Source organism: Barbus barbus, assembly GCF_936440315.1.
Source record: "Barbus barbus genome assembly, chromosome: 26".
NCBI lineage: Eukaryota > Metazoa > Chordata > Actinopteri > Cypriniformes > Cyprinidae > Barbus > Barbus barbus.
In genome coordinates this window covers 5,224,274-5,251,436 of record NC_136754.1, presented here as the reverse complement: position 1 = coordinate 5,251,436, position 27,163 = coordinate 5,224,274, and the positions used below count along the sequence as shown (strand labels likewise).

Sequence of the window (27,163 nt, the reverse complement as noted above, 5' to 3'; positions counted from 1 at the left end):
GTTTGGAAAAACATGAGACTGAATAACAGAATTTTCATTTTTGTTTGACCTATTTGTTGAAGGTCCATTTACAACAACGATCTATAAACTGAGCCAGATATTTTATGTGTTTTTTTAGTTTTTTCATATTCGTCATCCTTTCCTATCAAAATGCTTGCTACGGATGTGAAAACGCAGAAAATCAAACCTGGTACGATTTTTTTTTTATAATGTACAAAAGTTTTGCAGGCAGTGTGTAAACGTGATTGACACAACGTGAGGTTGTATATATTTTTTAACGTGTTTAAAAATTCAGATAAGAATTTCGGACTCAGTGTGCAAAGACCTTAACTATAAAGCTTTAATAAATCACTCTAATTCTCGATGAGAACCACACCACAACTATAACAATAACAACACAGAGAAACAATATCAATGGAATCAATTTCAGAACAATTTTTCTAAAAGCTGAGCAATAAAATCATTGACATACAAGCAGAATCCACCCAACTTTAAAGGGCTTGAGCATTTAAAGCAGCAGGCGACAAAACTGGAGCACCCACTTATAATAAGGAGAATTTTATCGTCCATTGGTTTGGAAGCCAATATAGTTGTGGTTATAGTCATTGTTCCTGGCGTGAACTGGCCTTTACTGTCATCAGCTAGCAAAATATCATAAAAGTTGTTTAGGAAAATATGACGTCTTTGAAAGGTCCTCACTCTAATACAGCTTCAAAGGTCTGTGTGTGTGCGTGTGCATTCATTTAAAATATTAAATAAAATGAGGGAGGGCTGGTGCTTCTTTAATTCAGTCATTCAGCACTTTGTCAGAATGCACTAATACAATTACAAGTAATCACATTCAAATCCCTCTCTTCTTTCATCCTTTCCTCTTTCTCTCTCTCTCCTCTCATTCCATCACTCTGTGGTCCCCAGCTGCTTGTCTCTCCATCATGGACTCGGCCGCAAATTAACAGCCCGGCGTGTTCTGTTACGATGCCGCTGATATCATTACGCCCGCGCGCCTGTCAGAGAGATAGATGGAGGAGAGGGGGAACGAGAGAGAGAGCGCAAAGAAGGGTGTAGTGAGGGGGTGGAGGGTCAGAGGCGTGTGACAGGAATATAAAGAACTGGGTATCTACATTTCATGGCCTTTCTTTTTTCTTTTTCATATCAGTTTCACTTTAAGTCTGGATGTTTCCTCACCTCATATATTGACCCCAAAACATATAGAAATTCTATCATCATTTATGCACATTCATGTTGTTCCAAACCTGCATTTCTTTCTTTTTTGGAGGACTCTAATGAATAAACCAACAATCTTCCAAATATCTTGTGCAAAATGTACAACTCTGTCCTGTTTGTAAATGTAAAACTCTCTCTCTCTATATATGTTTATGCTGTTTTCAATTTTAATATATTTTAAAATGTGTAATGAATTCCTGTAATGTATTACAATGTTGAAAGCAGTTTTTGTTGCTTTTTGTTTTATTTTGTTTTGTTGAAATCATGATACTTTATTCCAGGATCCCAGAATATTAAAAAGAACAGCATTTATTTTAAATGCATATCTTTTATAAAAACATTATAAATGTCTTTAATGTCACTTTTGATCAATTTAATGCCGCGGTTTTCAAATATTTTTGATCATGCCTCCCTTTAAACCTTTAAAAAAATCTGGCACCCATTAAAATAAAGGGAGTTAACTAGTTAATTGAGGTTCGGGAGCGAAGCCATGCCTCTACCAATCACCTCACTTTATCCTTTATCCTCTTCCAACTCATTCCTAACATTCTGAATAATAAACTATTCAATTGCATATTTGGTTGTGGCGTGGTCTCGAGTCATATGCTTGTGAATTTCAAACTTTAGCTGTGTTTACAGTATAATTAATCTAATATATATATATTTTTTTTCAAAAATAAGTTGGAGATCAAAACTATTGGTTATGCCTTTTATAATGCAAAAAGAACAAATACACAAAGATTGTAAGATTTCATGATTGTAAGATGTCATGTTGCGAATCAGGCATTTGCAGACCCTAAAAACCTGCATTTGGAGTCAAGAGAGATTCACCTGCATCAGTGGTAACACACTTTGGAGAGGCTTTTATTAAAATAAAAAAAAGTGAGAAAAGTGTCCATCGAAGCGTGAAGAAAGAAAATGGATGTGGGGTTCTCATAGTGCAGGGGGGTGTGAATGAGATGAGATTTAGACTAGAGTCCAGTTATAATCATGTCCTCAAAAAAGTGCAGCTGCAAAAACCAAATAACCTGTGATCTGTTTTATACAGATGTTTTGAAATGCCCAATCGAGCCTGTGTGTATTATGTTTTATGATTCATTTGTTTGGCCATTTCAAAAGCATGACTAATGTGAACTTAATCAGATGTAGGACACAAAAAGGTCTTATTTACAGCACACTGCTCTGTATTTCATCATGAATGTATTAGTACAGACATAATCCCATTGGTGGAATGCCTCTGGGTTTGGAGAAGTGGTGTAGGTTTTAGAAAGATTAATTTTGACCTGGTTTGGGTTCACTGTTATGATTTGTTGTGCTTCTGGTGTGTGTGTGTGTGTTAAATGTAGAGACCCATGGCTGAATTTATACACTCTTCTATCCACTTTCTTTCTGTACTTGAACACTCTCTCTCGTGGGTAATGTGGGATTGATTGATGTGTGACTGGGTTATTGTGATCTTATGATGGGAAGTCGTGGCCTAATGGTTAGAGAGTCGGACTTGTAATCCAAAGGTTGCAGGTTCAAGTCTCCGGCCGGCAGGAATTGTAGGTGGGGGGGGGAGTGAATGTCCAGCGCTCTCTCCACCCTCAATACCACGACTGAGGTGCCCTTGAGCAAGGCACCGAACCCCCAACTGCTCCCCGGGCGCTGCAGCATAAAATGGCTCCGGGTGTATGTTCACGGTGTGTGTGTGTGTTCACTGCTGTGTGTGTGCACGTTGGATGGGTTAAATGCAGAGCATGAATTCCGAGTATGGGTCACCATACTTGGCTGAATGTCACTTCACTTCTGATATCACTGTATTACATAACACAATTCATACTGATCGACTTTCCCTCTGAAATCTTTGCATTTGTGTTTGTGTGTGTGTGTGTGTATGTATGTGGAAGTCAACCTCAACCTCATTCATATTTCTCTCATTGCTTTTAATTGTGTTAGTGCACAAACTACACAACTGACAGTTGTCTAGAATGCAATTTTGTCTATAGATTTGTTTCAGTTCAAGTCTTATGATTTTATGTTGGGGATAAATAGCTTGAAATAAGGATTTTGGTTCATTTCCTTTCTATAAGAACAAAGTCAGAATAGTGAGATACATTAAAAAGTCACAATTAGTCACTTGTTATAAGTAATCTTATATTTTGGGTGCATATACGTGTGTGTGTATATATACAGACATACACACAGTGTGTATATATAGATATATGTGTGTGTGTGTGACGGGGCTGACGAGACGTGAGACGTGCGGATCCATGTGCAAAGCTTTATTAAAAAACATGGTCAGAAAACAGGCAGGGTCAGAAATCGGCAAACAGGTATGGCAAGGGCAAGACAGAGCAATCCGTGGAGCAAGCGTGGGTCGATGATCGGCGAACAGTATCCAAAGGGGCAAGGCAGAGAGATAATACAGAGACGAGACCAATAATCCAAATGGGGAGCGAACACAGTCCAAACCGCAAGGCAAAGGGGTAAATCCAGGAAACACGGACAGGGTCAGACACGGCAAGATAAACAAGGCAAGACAAGACTATAACAATGGCTCTGTAAAGTTGCTATCGCTAGGTTAGTGATAAATGCTAACAATACTCGGCCCTGAGCAAGAGCAAGTCCCAGGCTTATATGGTGTGTGGTGGTGATTGGAAAATGGTGATCAGGTGTGTGTGATGTGTGAATGGTGACAGCTGTGATCTGTGCAATGGATTGTGGGAAATGGAGACCAATGTGCTGTGAGTGTAAAAGTCACTGTGGTGAACGGGTGACCTCTAGTGGTGGTTGACAGGGAGAGCATGGACCAGATTCATGACATAGCCCCCCCCCCAAGGAGCGGCTTCCAGACGCTCCTACACAATCCAGGAGGGCGGTGGAGCGGAGGCGGAACAGGGGGAGGGACGGAGGGCCAGGTCCTTGAGGAAGTGGGAAGACCGGGGATTGGGGCAGAGCAAGACATCCAGCCGGAACCGGAAACCAGGACAGAGCAAGAGCCCACCAGGGCGGAGCAGACGGACCAGGAGCCCACCAGACCCGAGCAGAAGACCACCAAACCCGAGCAGAAGACCAGCACGGCGGAGCAGACGACCACCAGTCCAGAGTAGAAGACCACCACGGCGGAGCAGACGACCACCAGACCCGAGCAGAAGACCACCACGGCGGAGCAGACGACCACCAGACCCGAGCAGAAGACCACCACAGGGAGGCAGACAGGGCAGGAACCCATGACAGAGACTGGGATCTGGGGAGAACGAAGACAGACAACACAGAGAGAGCAGAGAAAGACAACACTGGGAGAGTCTTCGTTGCAGGGCAGGACGGGACCAGAGCCCACCTGGGCGGAGCAGGAGACCCCCAGAGCCAGACAACTGACCACCACGGCGGAGTAGACGGAGCCGGAGCCCACCAATGTGGCATAGACAGGGCAGAGTATCTCCACGGCAGAGCGGACTGGTCAGGAAGCCATGACAGGATCAGGGATCTGGGGAGAACAGAGACAGACACCACAGAGAGAGTCCCCATGGTCACAGGAGCCGTGACCGAGCAGGTCGAGAGTTCATGGACGGTCTCTATGGCTGTGGCAGGACAGGGCGAGAGCTCACAGACGGCCTCTTTAGCCATGACAGGACAGGGCGAGAGCTCACAGACGGCCTCTTTAGCCGTGACAGGACAGGGAGAGAGCTCACAGACGGCCTCTTTAGCCGTGACAGGACAGGGCGAGAGCTCACAGACGGCCTCTTTAGCCGTGACAGGACAGGGCGAGAGCTCACAGACGGCCTCTTTAGCCGTGACAGGACAGGGCGTGAGCTCATAGACGGCCTCTTCGGCCGTGACAGGACAGACAGTGAGTTCAGGGGCGGGCTTCATGACCGTGACAGGGCAGACAGTGAGTTCAGGAACGGCCTCCATGGCCGTGACAGGGCAGACAGTGAGTTCAGGAACGGCCTCCATGGCCGTGACGGGGCAGACAGTGAGTTCAGGAACGGCCTCCATGGCCGTGACGGGGCAGACAGTGAGTTCAGGAACGGCCTCCATGGCCGTGACAGGGCAGACCGTAAGTTCAGGAACGGCCTCCATGGCCATGACAGGGCAGACCATGAGGTCAGGAAAGGCCTCCGTGGCCGTGACAGGGTAGACAGTGACGTCAGGAACGGCCTCCATGGCCGTGACAGGGCAGACCATGAGGTCAGGAACGGCCTCCGTGGCCGTGACAGGGCAGACAGCGAGTTCAGGGACGGGTGCCACCACTTCGGGAGGTTCTGCAGCGGAAGCCGCCACCTCTGGAGGCACTGGAGCAGACTCGTGGACAGGAGAGGCCTCAGGAGCACAGTGAGCAGCCCACACACTCAAAATGGCAACCGCCATAACGGGAAGTACTGAGGTCAGGGGAACGGTCTCTGTAACAGACAGGGTTGAGGCCCTGGGAATGCCAGCTACTCGCACTGACATCAGTGGTGGGTCCATCACACTGGATATCAGACAGGGAACTTGAAGGACTGACCTTAAATCCTTGGGTGTGACAGACTCTGGCTGGAGCACTGTGACGTGGTGTGACTCTGGCTTGACAGCGGAGACGTGAGCAGACTCTGGCTTGACGTGAGCAGACTCTGGCTTGACGTGAGCAGACTCTGGCTTGACGTGAGCAGACTCTGGCTTGACGTGAGCAGACTCTGGCTTGACGTGAGCAGACTCTGGCTTGACGTGAGCAGACTCTGGCTTGACGTGAGCAGACTCTGGCTTGACGTGAGCAGACTCTGGCTGAGGAGCTGAGTCGTGGTGTGACTCGTGACGATCAACTGTGGCTTGGCTTGACTCGTGACGATCAACTGTGGCTGCCATTTTGTAAATGGGCTCTGCTGCGGCCTCCATTTTAGTCACAGACGAGGTGTTGCATTCCTCTTCCACGATACCCACAGTGAACGAAGATTGAGCACACAGTAAAGCATAGTCCATGTAATCCTTCAGGCTGCAGTTAAATTTTCCCTCAGGTAGCCAAGACTTAATGGCCTCATTTATACCGAGGCGGAAAATGTCTTTTAAAACGGTCTCGTCAAACGGGCTCCCGTTTGATAACTCACAGAATTGTGAGACATACTCCTCGATGGGTGAATTCCCTTGTCGAAGGTTGAGTAGCTGGTCAAATAGATCCATACCTGGCCAGGGTTTTTTAGAAAAGCTGCTGGATCCTTGTTTGGCAGAGTATTCTGTTACGGGGCTGACGAGACGTGAGACGTGCGGATCCATGTGCAAAGCTTTATTAAAAAACATGGTCAGAAAACAGGCAGGGTCAGAAATCGGCAAACAGGTATGGCAAGGGCAAGACAGAGCAATCCGTGGAGCAAGCGGGGTCGATGATCGGCGAACAGTATCCAAAGGGGCAAGGCAGAGAGATAATCCAGAGACGAGACCAATAATCCAAATGGGGAGCGAACACAGTCCAAACGGCAAGGCAAAGGGGTAAATCCAGGAAACACGGACAGGGTCAGACACGGCAAGATAAACAAGGCAAGACAAGACTATAACAATGGCTCTGTAAAGTTGCTATCGCTAGGTTAGTGATAAATGCTAACAATACTCGGCCCTGAGCAAGAGCAAGTCCCAGGCTTATATGGTGTGTGGTGGTGATTGGAAAATGGTGATCAGGTGTGTGTGATGTGTGAATGGTGACAGCTGTGATCTGTGCAATGGATTGTGGGAAATGGAGTCCAATGTGCTGTGAGTGTAAAAGTCACTGTGGTGAACGGGTGACCTCTAGTGGTGGTTGACAGGGAGAGCATGGACCAGATTCATGACAGTGTGTGTGATATATACTGTGATATATAGTGTGATATAAATTATTATATATTTATTTTGTATTAAGTTTTATATTGCGCGATTCAGAATAATGTTTTTTAAAATTAGGAGTGTTACCCTTCAGCTCTAATGATGTTCTTGTGTGTTTCCAGATTATTTCTTGGAGATGTTGAACCGTTCTGAAGCATCGCTCCAAACCTCTTTCCAGACTGGGTTTGGACCTCTCTTCTCCCAAATCGCAAAGGTGTTTCAGGATCTGTACTCAGACCTTCGGCGCTACTACCGAGGGTCCAGCGTCAATCTCGAGGAGGCACTGAATGAATTCTGGGCCCGTCTGCTGGAAAGACTCTTTAAAGCTTTAAACCCTCAGTACATTATTGGAGAGGAGTATCTGGAGTGCGTAGCCAAGCAGTCAGAAACGCTGAAGCCGTTTGGAGACACGCCGAGAGAGCTCAAGACCAAAATCACACGCACGGTTATTGCGGCCAGAACATTTGCGCAGGGTCTGGTGATCAGCGGCGAAGCGGTCAGGAAGGTTTCACAGGTAAGAGAACTTCTCATAATGTTTCCATAATATTTCTGCATATATAATCATAAAATTAACGTTTTGGTCTGAACTATTCCTTTAAACATCAAATATGTTGTGATTTGCTGTGATTTCTTCACTTTAAGCAGCATTTCAGCTTTCATGGAGGACAAAAAAATGTCTTGACACTGAAAAAGTTTTTTCCGCCTAGTTATATACTTCAGAATAATTTCCTTCTCATTATTCATTGCATTCATAATACATACCTGTGGCAATGCACAAACCTTATACCTCCTACTAGAACCAAGAATACAAACAGACACACAAACACAGGTGCATGTTGAAGCGTTGCAGTAAACAGCGTAGGATCAATGCATCTGGAAAACAAGACACAATGAATATCCCTGAGGCTCAGGCAATCAATGTACATACAAACACATACACACCCACACACAAACACACACTGCAACAAAATGATTGTGTCTATTGAATTAATGCTGACATTAGACGGAGATGCTGTCAGTGTAAAGCACAACTGCTAACTTTATAGGTGCATCCTAACTAAACATTTAGTTTCTTGTAAAGACCATTCATAGTTTGAAATCTTTGGAGACAAGATAACTTAATGAAACTTAAAACAAACCACAGACATAGCACCACAACCCTGTTATATTTTGAGGCGGCAGTAATAGTGATAGATCAAACCAACCTGGCCTCATTCAGTGAGAATTGGAGGTTACTAATCAATTTTGAGGAGCTACTTTGAAGCGGCAAGCTACCTATAGTTTTAAAGTAATTCAACAGATGTCAGTTTTTTCAACTGCTTACACACATTTCCAAAACTTTACCCCTTTTTTTCAAAACTTTACAGACAAATCCAAGAATTGCACACCCAAAATGCAAAATACCTCACATCTCTTGCAAAATGAAGCACTGCATTCAAAATATCACAAACATTTGCTAACACCTTGTGTGTTACACAGAGAATTGTGTTGTGTTTTGCACAAAGTGTTTTATGAAATTGAAAAATAAGTCAAAGGCCGAGAATCGGTTTTGCAGAATTGGTGTGTGTTTCTGGTGTTTGAGGGTCAGTTTTCAGAAATTGTGTGACTAGATTTTGTGTGTAAGCAGTTGATAAAAACTGTAATAAAACAACTATCTCAGATCTTTTCAAATATGAAATTAAGTATCAGATTAGTGTATGGCACACAAAAAAAAGTATAATTATGATCTAAATTTGAATGTCAAATAAACAGCATATAAATAGATTTATTAATACTAATAATTATTAATAATACTATTAATATTAACAAAAATAGTTTTCTTCAAAATGTGCAGAATAATATATTTTTATCAAAAGTTGCTGTTGTCTAAATGTTTGATGTAATAATAAAAAGTAATAAAAACAACAACAATAATGAAGGAATAAATAATAATAATAATGATGATTATTATTAGTATTTTTATTATAACATCAAAAATTTAGTCATGAACATTTGTAGCCCATGTGTCTTATGTTTTCTTAATTTTCTAGTGATTTTTTTTTGAATAATTGAATCTGAATAAAGTGATTTACTAAAATCATAATTCTTAATGCTTATGTGAGAGAATACATATTTAGTGTTTGAAACAACAGCGATATATCAGATTCTCACAGTAAAAAAGTAACTTATTGCTAAATAAGAGTGAGCAAAAAATTGGGTTCTGGTAAGGTCTTCTCATTCTGTCCCTTGCAACTGCTATTAGAATATAATATTTCACCTAAAAATGAGCATTATTCTGATCTGTCATTATTAACTCACTATTGTTTTGTTCCAAACCCGAGGTAAGCCTTCCAAACCATGCTGCTTGTTTCCATTCAAGGAAACCTGAGAGTGATTCAGACAGTTCCACAAAGGCTTAAATACATATTACATTATCACTGATAAAGAATAGACCTTTGATTTCTTTTTGTTGTTGTTGTCCACTTTGGTTCATCTGTTGTTTACTTTTCATTCTTTTCCTCCACTTTTCTTCTCCCCTTCTCAATTCTCTTCTCTCCTGAAATCTGACCTCTTCAAAGTAAGTCAAGGTTGACAACACTGAGAAACTGCCAGCACTGCATATTGAAAAGGGCAGTGTGTGTGTGTGTGTGTGTGTGAACTGAGGTGGGGGAAATGATTGATTTGCCAGTTCCAGTCTGTTTTGTCTGACCAAGAGATGTCTTTTAACCCCAACATGTAAGAGGGTGGTGATGGCGCAGTGGATAAGACACATGCCTTTGGTGTGAGAGACCCGGGTTCGAATCCACTGTGAGACACCAATGTGTCCCTGAGCAAGACACTTAACCCCTAGTTGCTCCAGAGGCGTGCGACCTCTGACATATATAGCAATTGTAAGTCGCTTTGGATAAAAGCGTCAGCTAAATGAATAAAAATGTAAATTTAAATGACAGCAGCACATGTATGTTAAGTTGAGTCAAGTCACTTTTATTTATATAGTGCTTTATGTCAAAGCAGCTTTACAGTGTTAAACAGGATAATAATGCTTCAATGATGCAAGTTAATGATACGTTATTCTGATTCAATTAAATAGTATTTGTACAATGTGGCCATGATTTACCAAAACAAGGGAAGGTTTTATAATGAAACTATTTTGTGTGTGTGCACCAAAGGGAGTTGAACGTTCTACTTTTGCTGTGTTCTCTTCTTTTGAGGGTTTGGTTAAACATACTGTCTTATCTCTCACTCTTGCGAGATTGTGATTGTTTTGGAATGAGGCTGACATGAGGCTTTCATTGTTTTATAACAGAAAGTTAATCTCTAGTAGTGCTGTTTTGCCCATATATATTCCTACACTTGCTTTCTGTTAAATAATCAGTCCTTCATTCTATTCTTCTATTCATTTAATCATGCGTTATGTTCACCAATTCCTTTAATGGATTGTTCCGGGTTCAATGCAAGTTAAGCTCTATGTCGGTTACCACAGAACTTAATTTAGACTCGTCGTTTGGTGTTTTTTTTAAAGCAATAATCGTGGTTTTAGTAACACAGTTTCAATGAAAGTAAACCAGGTCAACCTTCCAGAGGCTTTAAAAGCAGAAATATGAAGCACATTAATTGTTCAGTAAAACCTTTATTAATTGAGGCTTTTATTTTTTTATATTTTCAGTTTTTTTACATTTTTTGTCATTTCTTATGTGCTTTTGTAATTATTCATTTTTGCGTATTTATGGTACTATTTAGCTTCCATTTATTTTTTTCTATTTCAGTTTTAATTTAAGTTTAGTTACAGTTTTTATTTAGTTCATTAGATCATTTTGGTGCTTCTCCTTAAAATGTCCTTAAAATTTCAAATTTTAATTTACGGTAATTTAAATGTAACATTTAATATCTAGATATTATTTAATTTGAATAATTTCAATTAACAAAAATGCTTTTAATATTTTTAGCTTCTTACTCCAGTAGTAGTATTTTTTTCCATACTATAAAAGTCAATGGGGACCAGCAACTGATTGGTTAACAAAATTCTTCAAAATATCTTCTTTCATGTTTAACATAGACACTCATAAAGGTTTGTAGCAACTTTAGGGAGAGTTAAGTGATAACAGTTTTCATTTTTGGTGGTCATGTGATCTAAATATGCCTGCCGCAATGAGGCGAACCCACTTCATGTCAAATAAAACAAGCTTACGGACACTGACATTATTTTCTGTGATCCTCGACGTTATACCACCGAATGATTAACTTGTAGCTTGCTTGGGGTCATTCAGGAGATGAAAAAGGAAGAAAGAGTTTTAGAGGAAAGAAAGCAAAAGAACAAGTATTAGGGGAGTATTAGCCTGAAATAAAAGAAGTAAATGAAAGCATAAAAGAGAAAAGGCACAGCTGGTCTTCCCTTCTTCCCTCTCAAGTCGTTCCTGCATTTTATTCATTTTTATTAAGGACGACATGTGCTCCCCGTGACTTCAGAAGTAGGCCAGTCACCACACATCTTTCTCCACACACTGGGAGGAGCGCAGCCATATTTCTTTCTAATTACTAAAGAGACGATCGTCTGTAAAGAGAGCACATCTAGACTGCGTCGTGACCCGACCACATACCCACATCCCTTATCAGACGTGCCATTTAAGGACAGAACAAGTCGAGCCTTATAAATCAGACGACGGACGGGAAGACATTGGCAAGAACTTTAAGCACGTTAATGAAGGAATAAATCAAACAAAAGTGGAAAGTCTTTAAAAAATACCATGGTATTGCCATAAAAAACATTGTAAATGTGTTTTTGGTGGTAATACCATGTTGTTCTTTGAAGTGCATTATAGAACAATACTGTGGTGGTATAATGGCACACTGATGGTTTCAGATGTCAATACTATGGTAATCTGAAATATACCTACGGTACTAAAACGAATGTAGTACATGGTATTATAATAGTACCTTATAGTTGTATTTCCAAGAAAACCTTGTCCCTCCCATGGTACTTGTTTAAAAAAACAAACAAAAACATGGTAGTACATGGTAGAAGTGGGTTGTGAATGCCATCTCTTGTTGATGTGAAGTACCATAGCATTTGAATATGGTAATCAAACAGCAATAATTAGCAAATATTGTGTCTGATGAAGGGATTATGCAGCTGTAGCTGAATAAATAGCATGAGAATCCTCTGAAACACAGGATTTTGTTGGATAAGATGAGCCTTGGCTAAAAAGCTAACAATCTCGAGCAGACGAAAGCAGAGGACCTCACAGGACCAGGCCTTCTGCTTTTGAACACAGATCCATCACAGCTGGGAATGTGGAAACAAGGCATAATGACGCAATTGTTTTGGCTTTTAGGGTCCATTGAATGCAGAAAGTAATGAGAGAGTGGCTCAGACAATGTCATTTATGATGTGTGTGTTAACATTGCTAATTTCAACGCAAAAAAACACCATTATGGTGATAAATTACCAATAAACAAGATGCATTTGATTTGAGGAACTGTTATATATTAAGACTTAGTTTCAGAGAATATCATTCACAAGTTTGGGGTTATTTATTTATTTATTTATTTATTCAGCAAGGGACCAATAAATTAATGTTGCAAAATATTTCGATTTCAAATAAATGCTGTTCTTCCAAACAAATAATAAGCAGAATAACTTCATGTTTTTACTGTCATTATTTATTAATTTATTATTGTTTTTTTTTTAGAGTTTTGTAATTAGTACAGAATCATAAATACTTATTTTTTGTGTGTTACATTTTTTATACATTTACTTCTATTTATTTCCTGATATAAATGGGGAGAAAAAAAAAATAATAATAATAATTGTGATCTTTTGGTTTTCACAAAATATATTGTCTGAAAATAAGTAGTATCATTATCTTACACAGTTTTGCTGTTCCGCTTTGGCTTGTTTTAGAGATGTTTAGATATTTTTTGAAAGCAAGGATTTTATTGTGTTATATATATTTATTTATTCATTCATTTATTTATTCAGTGTAATTATCATTGCAGTCTGAAAAACCTCTTGAGAAATCCTAGCCTTTAGTTAGCCTTTTTTATTTCTAATTTGAGATTCTCTAAATCTGTACTTCTGCTTCATGTGGGTTTTACTAATTTCCCCAAAGCAGAACATAATTATGGATTATTCACACAAAGCGTAATGAGAGCAATAAGCTCTGGTGATATTTTTAACCTTAGTCTGAGCTCTCAAGAGAACAAGTACCTTCTCTGAAATTGTCACCCAGTGTTTTGAAATAGTTCAGTGGCACTCTAACTTCATATGATTTGATTTCGCATCTACAGAGATATTGCTACTGATTCAAAATTTTGTGAAAAAGACAAGGTGGTGTGAAGGCCCATTCACAAGCCATTTTTCTTTTGTAATGTGACATATGCCAGCATATTAGAATGATTTCTGAAGGATCATGAGACACTGAAGACTGGAGTAATGATACTGAAAATTGAGCTTTGCCATCACAGGAATAAATTAAAATATATTAAAAGAGAAAACTGTTATTTTAAATAATAATAAGATTTCAAAATATTACTGTAAGCAACTCAACATTACTTCCTTGAGGATGACAACTTGGTATCTCATAAGAAATACCCATAATCCGACTAGTGGATTAAACTCAGCTTGATTTAATGGTTTTTCCATGCAAACAACATACTTCCTAAACCACTTTAGATAAACAGAGTCGACAGTAGACTATTTAAGCTTAATTAAGTCTAATTTAGTGTGGCCTTTTCTGAGCTCTGATGTTTAATTTCTGTCCAAGAAAATTCTCCCAAAAGTGTTTTCAGTTAATTTTGCGCTTGTATCCTGTTCTGTTACTCCACAGCTCTTGATCAGATTTGCTGTGGTCTGTTTGGTATGTTTTCCCGACACATATCCCAGCAGTTTCTTCTAATCATCAGGAATCAAGAATACGTGTGTAATCTGCTCCCCGGGGTCTCTGATTCGGGTATGAAATTAATAACGTGAGGCGATAAGATGGCAACAGATAAAAGGATTACATTAGACACCGTTGCTGACATTAACCTCTAGCTATCATAGTATTAGCTAAACCACTAATTCTATTAAGCTCTTTGTTTTGGGATTTCGGTGCCAAATAGATTCTGGCATATGTGCAATAGAGTCCTCATTAGGATGCAAAGGCTCGATGGCAAGTAAAATACAGGCCTAGAGATGCTGTGTGTGCTTGGTTTTGATAAACAGAGATATTTAACTGCAAAGTATGAGTTCATCACACTCTTTTCTTCTGTTCTTTCCTCCATCTGCTGCTTCTTTTTTAATCACTGCAATAGAAAACTCAGTCAAGTTTCAGATCTTAAGCCCGGTACACACCAAGCCGTCGGGCAGTTTTTGTTTGTCGGCCGACTAAGTTTTCTCAGTGTGTTCTCGTCGACTTTTTTTCGGCCGATTCGACATGTTGAATCGGCGTCGGAACTCATCGGTCAGTCGGGCCATCTGATCATTCTGATTGGCTGTTCAGCTGGCGAACCAGTGCGTGAGAAAGGCGCAGAACGGATGTGCTACTTGGCTGTCGGGTGTCGAGCATCAGGGCAACTTTGGACCCAGACTCTGTCAACGTGAGCCGACCCCGCAGTCTGCTTGCGTCACTACTAGTTTGTCGACATCGGCTTGGTGTGTACCGGCCTTTAAACCTACAATGTTTAGAATCTCTAGGCACAAGTTCTTACTAGTGTTTGGAAAATATGACTCATTTTGCAAATTTGGTTCCTTAAAACAGTTCCACAAACAACTCGGTTATTCTCATGCACTGTAAATCCATAAATCCATAAAAAATCCATAAAAAAATTGAGAATTTGCTGGCAGAAAATTACGAGGCATTTCCTTCAACATTAAAACAGAAAATTCTGTAGATTTACATTTTCTTCTGTATCATAAACGGACAATCCGTTATGCTGAAATTTCTAAAAAAAATATAGCATAGGCCTATAGCAGCAAATAAATCCAGCACAATATATACAAATTGAACATGGTTTATTTAGCCTTTAACAAGTGAAGACAAACATATTATGACATCAGTTAATTTAACAGTGTGTAAAGCACCATTGAAAATGCTTGTATTGTGGAAAACGTTTTAGTTTTAAACAGCAACAGGCAGAAAAAAGACAAAATGAGCAGGTACTTGTACAATATTGGTATTGCACCAAATAGTGGTCACAAAGATAAACTTCACCGTGAAACAGTCAAGATTCAAAAAATTTTCAGATACAGTACATGGGAAACATGTATACAAAGACAGGGGTGTCATTAACAATTGCTATAGACTTATAGACAATAGTCAAGTGAAATGTTATTTAAAAGGACAGTTCACCCAAAAATGTGAATTCTGTCATCTACAACTGACATGGTACTGCAAAAAAAAAAACTTTCTTGTACAGCATTTGAAAATAAAGAACAAAGATTAATGCATTCATGCCTGACATTTCAATATGAAACTAAGATAACTACACATTCTAAATTAAGAGTGGGGCTCCAAGTGTTTGTGTGCTTTTAGTATCTCTTGCCATGTGCTAGCTTGGGGAAACTACTTTTTTTCTTTTGCTGCATGTTCAGTCCAAGTTCCATTTTGAGATTTGAAAAAAGCTCAAATTGTACATGGATTCTCGAAGTTGTCCATACACGAGTCTTAGAAGCGTAGGTTCCCTTCATCTGAACCTTTCACCCTCGATTTCTTCACAGGAAGACTGGAAATGACAAGAAATTAAATGAATGAAAGTGAAGTACAGAGTAACGTGCAGAACAGGTAGAGATTGAATTATCAATTCCATTTCAAGCATTGATTATAAAATGCTAAACTTGCATTTCCAGTGGTCTCCAATTGTATCTGTAATGTGATCTTGTCAACAATGTTTTATGATATACTTAAATGCTTACTCCACCCCAAAATGAAAATTTTGTCATTAATCACTTACCCCCATGTCGTTCCAAACCTGTAAGAGCTTTGTTCGTCTTCGGAACACAATTTAAAATATTTTGGCCCAGAAAAGTATGAAAAGCATTATAAAAAAAGGTACTTCTGCCATCAGTGGTTTAATCTGAACCTTATGAAGTGACAAGAATACTTTTTGTACGCAAAGAAAATAAAAATAACGACTTTATTCAACAATTCGTCGCATCTGCGTCACAGTAGAGCCATTTTGGAGAATATCCACTGAACACAAACTGCGTATGCTGTTCTGTGTCAGCCGCACCACACGGATACACTGTTTTTGTTAAATAACGACTTGTTGAATAAAGTTATTTTTATTTTCTTTGCGTACAAAAAGTATTCTCGTCGCCTCAAAGTTCACATTGAAAGTCGTAATGGTATCTTCTTTTCTTGACAATTTCTCTGTCAGCTTCTGTTGAAGGCACACAGCGCTCTAAACACAGTTGTACGACACTTCAGATTTAACGTTATCACAGCTGCTTAACCTCAGTAATGTTAATGCTTTACGACACACTCAACAACAATTAAAAGTTAATCAACTTTTATTAATAAAACTGAAAGTGAGCACACTGTAACACATAACTTAACTCCACGTCGAATAAGATGTGACGGTGTGCTGAAAATGTTCAATACGACGGCTCCGACATTCATTTGCCAAACAAGGAAGGACAGCAACTAGGTTAACGTTACAGTTTGTTACATTTAACAAAATATAATTTACCACAAAAGTGTAAGAACGGTTCCTCGAACCCAAAATCTGACTTCAAAATGAAATTTTTACCGAGACTTTCTCCGTGAATAATGACGTCTGCTCAAGCACTGTTTTCGCGCCAAAAATCGACTGAGCTTCTTGTTCCCACAATGCAAAGCATAATAAAAAAATACGGAACAACACCTGTAAAAACCAAATACGGAAAATTCCTTCAGATTATTATGGAATATTGTACTGTATTTTTACAGCCTTTTTTTTTTACAATGTGTGTTCCAGTTCAGTCAAATTGAGATTAATGTCACCTAATGTTACGTTGTTGCCTACAGCACTTTACTTGCACATTAAATAAACATATTAAATATGGGACTCGGCTCAAGCACTTACTGTAGATCTCCCCTTGAAGTAAAGTAGATTTGTTTTGCTAGCATTTAGTAATAATATAGCTGTTAACAAATAAAGGAGGAGGGACACTGAAAGAAATGTCACCAAAATATGCTTACATATTCTTGAAATATGAACCATGACAATGAAATATGAAATTTGATATGTGAAACGTATAACATGAAACATGGCAGGATTAAATAAACAAGCTCCTCCCAAATGTACATTTGGATCTTCATTATTTTGACATATTGACAGTTTTATGTTAAATTGACAAATATTGAATAAATATGCCTACATTATAGCACCTTTAGAGTTACATAACCCGTACAGACAGTGGTGCGGCATGAAAAATATCATATTTGTGCCTTAAGCAGATAGTTAATTAGTCATAAACAACTCTCCCTTGTTTTACATAAGCTATGATTTTGCTCATTAATAAAGATCTGTCATATTCTTATATTCAGACTTAAAAATGTAATATTTATTAATATTTATATAAATAATATTTAATTAGCAAAATTATGTAACTGTTCAATGTCCATATCATGTTCTGTATGAAACGCCCAGACCAATTCATTGAGTGAATGGTGAATTTGTAGATTGGTTCAATCAACTGATTCATAAATATTGATATCTTGAGAGGTTCCAGAACTGACGTCCAAGAGGCTCCCAAACGTGGGTCCGGTGTCAGAACTGAGCGGTACACTGGGCAGCAAACTCTCTCTATCCTGCTCTGATCTGATGAATCACAGATGCTCAGAGGCTTTGATGTACCATATTATCCTCCCTCAACTTATTCAATCTCTCCACTTCCCTCTCTCACACTCTCTCTCTCTTCTTCTCTCCTCACTTTCCCTCCTCCCCAGAGCTTACTGTGCATCTTCACACATCCTTCTTCTCACATTCACTCCATTTGTCTATTCTCTGTATCTCTCTCATCTTATTCTCTCTGCTTCTTCTCTTCTCTCCTCATTAAAGAGTGAGTGCTTGAGTCATCCTTTGGGTAACAAGCACTGCCAGGTCTCCCTGAAGGGTGGTGTGTGTGTGTAGGAGTCTGATGCAAGTCTTTTTACCTCAATCCAGTCCAGTTATTTATGTCTCAGCATGTGACAAAAATGTGTTTCTTCCTTGCTGCAGCTTATTTTAACTTTAAAATGAAGTATATGTGCATACTAATATCTAGAGTGACATGAATCTGCTAGCCATGTCATGTCATTTCAGTCACATTTGTGTCATTATATACGTCAAGAAAGAAGAAAGAAAGAGTTCTATATTGTTTTTATAACAGTTCAATAAACAACAAGATAACACTCCGTAACTGACACAATATTACTTTCCGCTAATAAAGTCACAACAGAATTAACTTTTTTTCCCTCCTAGCAACATGAACACATTGTGGCATTTAGTAACTGAATGAATCCATATTTTTTAACAAATCATTTGAGTGAATGATTCAATGACTCACTTATATAGTCAGTGGTTTGTTTCTGAATGAATCAGTGTGTTTGAACAAATTGTTTGAATGAATGATTCAATGACTCACTTATAAAGATAGTCAGTGGTTTGCTTCTGAATGAATCAGTGTGTTTGAACAAATTGTTTGAATGAATGATTCAATGACTCACTTATATAGTCAGTGGTTTGTTTCTGAATGAATCAGTGTGTTTGAACAAATTGTTTGAATGAATGATTCAATGACTCACTTATAAAGATAGTCAGTGGTTTGCTTCTGAATGAATCAGTGTGTTTGAACAAATTGTTTGAATGAATGATTCAATGACTCACTTATATAGTCAGTGGTTTGTTTCTGAATGAATCAGTGTGTCTGAACAAATTGTTTTAGTGACTGATTCGTTTACTCACTAATCAAATCAGTCTGGTGTTTTGTTCTGCAGTAAATCTGTGTTCTTAAGCAGATTGTTTGAATAAATAAATTCATCGATTCACTCAAAAAGACAGTCAATGGTTTGTTTCTGAATAAAGCAATATGTTTGAACAAATCGTTTGAGTGAATGATTCAATTGCCCGCTTATAAAGTCTGGTGTTTTGTTCCGCAATGAATCTGTGTTTATGAATGAATCATTTGAGTGAATGATTCAGTGACTTACTCATAAAGAGTTGTTTCTTTTCTTGATGAATCAGAGGGTTGGAACGAATCAGTTGAGTGATTCAGTGACCGAAAGGCAGTCATTTGTCCCCTCTTACTGACATAATGATGTAGCCTGACTATTGTTATTGAAATAAAAAATGACCTGAACCTCTAAATGTCATCGGTGCAAACATTTTTTTTTAAGAATTATGTCCTATTGGAAATTAGATCTTTGGTCTTACATTTTTTTCAGGAGACATCAGTTTTACAGCTTTTCCACAGTTTCATGAGGAAAAATTTACCAATATTTGCTAATTCATCCTTGTCCAGAATTCAGACTTTTTTTTTGTTTTCATCCAGGTTTAATAATGGGCAGTGGAGTTTTCTTTATCTATCTGAATGCATGTGACAGAACTGCAGCTCAGCTTTAACTGCACTGATGTCATCTGGGGTTACTTGTCTGATTCGATTTGAATTTAAAAGTACATTTTGCAAGGAAATGCTAATTTATTCACACAGCTCCTTTATGTGCCAAAAGGACCCACCACTAAAAGTTCACAAAGATTAATTCGCTTTCAGAACGACTCCCACTCGATAACAAAGAAATGCATGTGATTGCAAATATTTCATTGTCTGATTGCATTAAAAGTTTCGATTGAAGAACCAGTTACTTCACACGAGTCATTGCAATATACAGTTCTGCTGACATTAATCTTTGTGAAACTGTGTAAAAGTTGCTTTTCGCAGCTGTGACTGAACGTTTCATGCAGCCTAATGCAGTTAGAACAGTCAGGTACATTTACAGAAATCAAATGTCATGCTGACCGCATTTTTATTTACACCTAAACAAAAACTGGGTTTGCTTCCAATATCCGTGAAATTAGACTCATTTAAACATTCAAACAAATGTCAAGTTTTTCTATCCTAAGTAATTGCATTACTTTCCCCTAAGGGGTCCTAAATGAATCCCATGTTTTGATATCAGAGCGGTGGAGGTTTCTGATAAAGAGGGAACATTGTGAAAGACATCTCCGACCTCATGGGGGTTACTCTGTGTAGAGAAGCATCATGGGTATTATGCAATAATCGTACCACAATGTACCATCCCACGTTCTTAGACCTCACGGGAAACTGTAGGAACTGACAAAGACTTATTTGCGGAATATAATTATCACATTTTTATTACGTGAGACAAAACAATTCACAGGGCATTTTCTTTGGTTACATGAGTCAGTACAAATATGCTTCAGCTGTTCTGTAAATTCTTTGTTTCTGTCTTGCAGGTGTCTCTGAGCACTGAATGTGTGCGCGCCGTCATGAAGATGACATACTGTCCTCACTGTAGCGGTGTGGCTTTTGCCAAGCCCTGCTCAAACTACTGTAAAAATGTCATGAAGGGCTGCCTCGCCAATCAAGCGGATCTGGACTCTGAGTGGAGGAACTTGGCAGGTTGGTAGGGCCAAAATGGAACCTAGTTGGGTTCCAGAAGTAAAAATTCCATTCATTTTCTACAATTAGAAATAGATTTTTTAGCTTTTGATAACATATAAACATTCAAAAACAGAACTGTTGTGAGATATAAGGTTGTTAAATATGCATTTGTTGAAGCAATAAACTTAATATCTATTTGTATAATCAACCAATTGAAATGAATAATTTTGTATTTTATTCAGAAATGTCATTCATTAAATCTGTTAAGTTTTGTACCTTTGTCTGATTTTCATATACTTCTTTGTTTTAAATCAAATTTATAATGTTGTGATTCACCTCAAATCTGGTTGGTTTGGTTCAAGGCGTAAAACGCTTTAACCAAGACTTTTAAAAAATCTCCATGGGAAAAAAATGAATGGAAAAAATGCTTCCGGAATCAACACAATGACAGTTTTGTACTCTATTAGAATTAAATGGAAGATGAAAGTCAACATGATATAAAGACTTTGTGTTTGTGAGTAGATGCTATGCTGGAGGTAGTTGACAAACTGAGCCGGCCTTACAGTGTGGATTCAGTGGTTCTGTCTCTGCCAAAACGCATCGCTGAAGCTATTCTCTACATGCAAGACAACCTCAACACGTTCAACAATAAGGTCAGTGCTGCACTTTAAGCCTGTCTGAAAAAAAGACCTAATGGGATAGTCCACCCAAAAATGTAAACTCTGTCTCACCCTCATGACATTCCAAAACCCGTAAGACTTCATTCGTCTTTGGAAAACAAATTAAGATATTTTTGATGAAATCCAAGAGCTGACTTTAATCTTTAATATATCATTAAGTCATAAGTATATCCAGTATTCTTATCAACTATTAATATCATCATGAATCCTTTATCAGTAATTAAATCTTGAACTCCTGCTTATATAAATCTTGAACTAGAATTGAACCAGAACCGTTTTTTGGTTCTTCAGGTGTTTCAGGCATGTGGTCCTGTTCAGAGCTCCAAAACTGAGGATCAGATCAAGCGAGGGAGAAACACAGCAGAAGAAGTGAGCGGCACCCCAGGAGCCCAACTGGAGAAAGTGGTGAGTGTGTTTGAATGGTGTACAACAGCAGTTTTTGCTTTAGGACCCTGCTTTACTATTATTTCATATGTATGCTATAACCCAGTAAAGCATGCATATGGAATAATAGTCAGAAAAAAAAGTTTGTGATTTTTGATGAGCATATTTACAGTATATACACATTTGATACAGCGGGCTTTTATGGAGGAGCATTTATACTTGAGGAGGAAAAAAACGTGCATTCAGTAGCTCAAACTGAGCAAAAATATGCAATTTGGTGCAGTTGTTAATATTTATATGGCTGAAAAGCTTATAATGAAAATGAATGAGATTGCCTTTTACTTGCTAAAAAGTATAAATTATCAGTTAGACAACAGAAGGCATGTAACAGATTGTGTACAAAAGGTTTTTCAGCAAAGTTTGATCATGTTGATAATTTAGAGGCCTTCAAAATTTGCAAATCAAATAGGACACAGTAGGCTTTATAGGGTTAATATTACTGTGAACTGAACAGGCTCAATAATATGCAAAATGATTAATGTCCACATATGCTGAGTAGGAACATTTTGTAAATTCATAAACAACAGCTGAAGTGTTATTTATTTTATTATTTGTAATTATAAATATTTTTTCGTTGCTGTCAATGACCCTGTTTGTGAGATCACATTTTCCATCCCATTTTCGTTCTCTCAGTTATCCGATGTGTCCAGAATGTTGAGGGATATCATGCAGTACTGGGTCCATTTGCCCAGAAAACTGTGTGTGGATCGCGAGTCTGGACCGAGTGAAGCAGACAGATGTTGGAACGGAATGAGTGTGGACAGGTAAATGCACATAAACAGCTCAGTCAACCTCAGTTTTAATAGAAACACAACTCACATTCATGTTAAGTGGCTACAAGAATATTTTAGAGAAAATGTATTGTACAAAATCTGCAGCTTTTCAACACAGATATTAATTATCAATGACAACATTTACACTCAGATTATTTTTTTATTATTATTTGGGTCTGTCTGTGATGTTGCCTCTCAAACAGATCACATGCATCTTTCTTGATGTGTTGTGTTCTGTCAGGTATCTGCCAGAAGTGATGGGAGACGGGCTGGCCAGTCAGATCAATAATCCTGAAGTGGAGATTGACATTACCAAACCAGACATGACTGTACGCAAGCAGATCATGCAGCTTAAGATAATGATCAACCGACTGAAGTACGCCATCAATGGAAATGATGTAGACTTCCAGGACACCAGTAAGTATACACATACACTATACTGTTCAAAAATAGTGAATGAATGAACTACAATGAGTCAGATTCAAAACTAATTTAAAAACATCTAGTGTCAGGCTGCAAAAACTGAAGTTAACTTAGAAGTGCAGCTACTTTAAGTTAGTTACTCTTCAACCCTGGAATATAGCTTCGTCGTTGCTGTGAAACGTTCCTGAACTCTGTCTCACTTCAGCTCATGAATCTCCTCCCACTGTGTTCCCATCTTTAGGTGATGATATCAGCGGTTCAGGAAGTGGAATGTGTGCTGATGAGCAGTGTTCCCGTGATCCACGTTTATCGGCCCCAAACACAGACAAACCCAGTGTATACGCCTATCCGTCAGAGAACAAGAAGGTGGTGAATGGAGGAAGCAGCCAGAACCTTCCTTGCGTCAGCCTCTACCTTCTCTCATTGGTCACAGTCTTGCTTAGGCGATAATTGGCAGGCAATTCCACCAACTGGGACTGAGTACAGGACTGGGTTGGATTGTGGAGGGGCGGGGTTAGTCACATTGCCAAAACAAACATGCAAACATCAACGGAAACCGGCGAATGCATCACTTTTTTGTCTTGAATAAGAACATCATGGAATATTCTTAGATCTGTGTACTTTTTTGTCTCTTATTTGATATATGACACCCCTAGAGCTGGTCTTTTGCTTGTCTTTATGTCTGTGGTGAAAAAGGTCTCTGAGAATGCGCCAATCTGTAACAATAGTTATGAAAATTCACCCCAACAAACAAAACATGCTGGTTTATCCTTACGTAAAAATCCTTTTAGATTATATTTATTTATTAATTAAGACCCATAAAGATAAGACGTCTCTGGCCGCTCAAGCTTGAGAATGTCCTTCAACATTCGATCAAAGTGAACAAAACCTCTGAATGAACCATGTGTTCTTCTTATCTTTGTTTTAAAACCTTTAAAATCACAAAAACAAGCTTTACTGAGTCTTATTTCGTGAAGACCAGCTGTCTCACACACTCTCTCGGTCTCTCTCTCGTTTATTGTACTAGTTTCCGCACTCTGCTTTGCAAATGGGTTTCAGGGGCCATTTTAAAGAAAACACAACATGTATTTACTCTGGATGTAAATAAACGTGTACTAACCACAGTCACATTTTCAGTATATCCTTGAGGACCCTCAACAGCACTAGAGCAATATTTGGGATTAAACGTTAATGCACCAGCAATGAGAAAGAGACGGGCGTGTTTTGCGAAACGATGTGCTCTAATCCGTGGGACAGATATATAATGACCGTCATCTCAGAAAGGGATTTTACACGCGGGAAAAGACAAGCCGGAGAATGAAAGACTCGAAACCGGAGGGATGTGGAGGGGTTTCTGGACATTGTTAATTTGATATTGATTCAAACTTCATAGAGATGTGTGTGTGTGTTCTGTGTGAGTGCACTTTAGAGAAAGCATTGCTTTGTAAGTACTCATTATACAAATATACACGTGTACGCAATACATGCTGCATCCACGTCAGATCTGATTAGTTCAGTGAGTCACGGATGTGTGTCTCAAATATTTCCCAGCCCCACACCCTGCTCTTAGTTTGCAGACAAGTTGGGTTGTTTATGGTACGCACACAATGTTGATGTGAAAACGGTGTTGCGCAACATTTTACGAAACCTTTTACCAACAAAAATCTGTCAGTTTTACAATCGTACTCTATGCAAGTATGTAAACGCAAATAATGTAAACATGCATACTACTATTTTTGCATCAGTGTAGCTATAGCACATCTTAGTACCCAAGGGGGCGACAGCGTTAGCACCAATGTTTGCATTATTTAATCAAATGTTGTTGTTGTTAAGGTAGCTATAGCTATAAATGTGTTGACTGTTGGACTAACTTGAACTAGCTTGCTAAGCTAAATTCACTTCAAACTATTAATATGCTATGATAGTAGGTAAAACGTTTGCTAAAACTTGCCTAATACCCATAGTGCACCTTACTTATGTTTCATTATAAACACTGAAGCTATTTTCCAGCATTTCCGTGACCCTACAGAAACATTGGTTTGGATAACGGATGGATTTTGGCTAATTTCATAGCGCAATGTAAAATCAAGCATAGCTAGAAGTATTTGTGTTCTCGTACTTGCATAGAGTTTCAGGCCTAAGAGAGAATGACGTATTTTTTGACCAAACCTGAAAAGAGTGTTATTTTTGGCTCTTTTAATGAACCTTGCGTTTGTAGAGGCTACAGGAAGTGATGTAACTGATTAAGGTTGCTTTGGCTTTGCAGAGAAAGTGCTGCAGTTTCGGTCACCATAAAGTGGCATAAAGATCTGACCGGGTCATTGAGATGGAGAACAACATCCCCTTTCTTCCAGTTTAGAAAAGCACTTTGCATGACGCACACGGCCACATCCGCATGACTACATCACATGATCAGGGGTCGATAACAGAGAAATATCCCACAGGCAGTGTTATGGATTGTTTGTTGATCGATTGGATCAGATGTAGTTGAAAAAATGGACCCGTGGCACAATTCACTAACTATCTGTAGAGAGATCTGACCTGAAATCAGTCTTAACTGTCTTTAGCATGTTTGTTAAATCATTGACAGTTAGTACTCTGACCCCAGGTCAGCTAAAGAGTCCCACCTCTAGGTGTAATTGCGTAACGGTGGCACTGCCACTCGCTCTTTACTGAGGAATGTGGCTGATATTGTCAAAATGTGCTGAGAAAATGAAAATGCATTCTGGTATATACTTTATTATTTTTATTTGTTTTTTTGTTTGTTTAAAAAAAAACTAAAAAAACTATGTGTTTAAGGTTGAAAGTAGAACATTTTGAAGAGACTGAGGAAATGATCTGTCCATTGTTGTTGTATGTTCTTTAAAAAGAAAGAGAAAAACCCTTGTGTCAATTATATAGTTCAAAAGATTTTGAAAATATCTGTGTCACGTTCATTTTGTTCACGCACACGCTTACAACACACAGATATGAGTGATGATACCCAAGTGCTTTGAATCATTCTATAAAAAAAGTTTTTGTTTACACAATATATATATATGTGTACTGTGTATATTTATTATGTATATGTGAATACACACATACAGTATATATTTTGAAAATATTTACATGTATATACATTTATATCCTTGTATTTTATATGATATATACATATAGTTAATATATAAACCTAACATATTTTTCAGAAATATATACATGCATGTGTTTGTATTTATCTATACATAATAAATATACTCAATATACACACATATATTATGTAAACAAAAACATTTATTTAGATTTTTTTATTAATGGCAATTAATCGTTTGACAGCACTAATATATATAAATTATTTATTATTGAATTCATTATGAAATTATCTACTACAAACCATCATATATTAAAACATCAGGGTAAACTATGGTAATGCCATGGTACTTTGATAAACATTGAGGTCCAAACATCTTGAGACCAAAAGTGAAAACATTTTAGTTTAGTTAATTTTATAACATATATGCATGTTGCTAATTACAAACACAATTTAATGCAATTGTAAAAATGTTGAATGTGGAAAACATTTCATATCTACTTGATATGATTACAACATGCATACACAACCAATAACTTGAATGTCCACTCCCCCTAATTATAGATAATCACCTGCTATCAATCTAATGCTTCAATAGAAAGAGGTACTACATGGCAACTGCAAGCAAGCAATAAGATGCCTACGATGACCATGGACCTCTGAGATCACCCTCAGACATCCCCTTGAATAGATGTCACCTTACTTACAGTACTTCAGATATGAACACAGGTTAGTTTGTTTCTTCATCACCCTCCATTTCTTAAAGTGTGGTTGAGGGAGGATGTGAGGAACCCCCCTCAACTTAATGGAAATGCAATTTATTTAAATCATTTTGGTTTTTGAACCAAACCATTTACAAACTATTTATTTTCATTCTCATTCAACAAAAATGTTTGCAGAACAACCCAAAGCATTATCATCAAAGTCACTATAGTCTTTATCATAGCTCTGCACCAGCAGAGAACATAAAAACCGGTCCAGGATATTGTAAAAAAATTTCTACAATTTTAACACAATATTTTTATAATACATAAACTAATACATAACTCTTTTGCAAAGAACCCACGGACCTGGCAGATATTTTCTCTGCGATATGCCCTTATTATGAAACTGTATACAGTATGTATGTGAATGTCTTAAACAGTCCTGAGACTGAAATTTAAGACCAAAACTATCCATTTCTGATTTATTTACATTA

General features: G+C 38.4%; 1 protein-coding gene across 1 annotated transcript in view; it reads left to right on the top strand.

The window, feature by feature from the left end:
- Positions 1-25,930, top strand: part of LOC306845719 (glypican-1-like) — a 71,177-nt gene extending 45,247 nt beyond the window's left edge. Inside the window, exons 3-9 of the mRNA XM_079378677.1 lie at positions 7,158-7,549; positions 20,431-20,596; positions 21,101-21,231; positions 21,550-21,663; positions 22,336-22,466; positions 22,717-22,892; positions 23,140-25,930. Coding sequence (XP_079234803.1) covers positions 7,158-7,549; positions 20,431-20,596; positions 21,101-21,231; positions 21,550-21,663; positions 22,336-22,466; positions 22,717-22,892; positions 23,140-23,348 — 1,319 coding nt within the window. The 3' untranslated portion in view covers positions 23,349-25,930. The remainder of the gene's footprint in view (positions 1-7,157; positions 7,550-20,430; positions 20,597-21,100; positions 21,232-21,549; positions 21,664-22,335; positions 22,467-22,716; positions 22,893-23,139) is intronic.
- The last annotated feature ends 1,233 nt before the right edge of the window (positions 25,931-27,163 follow it).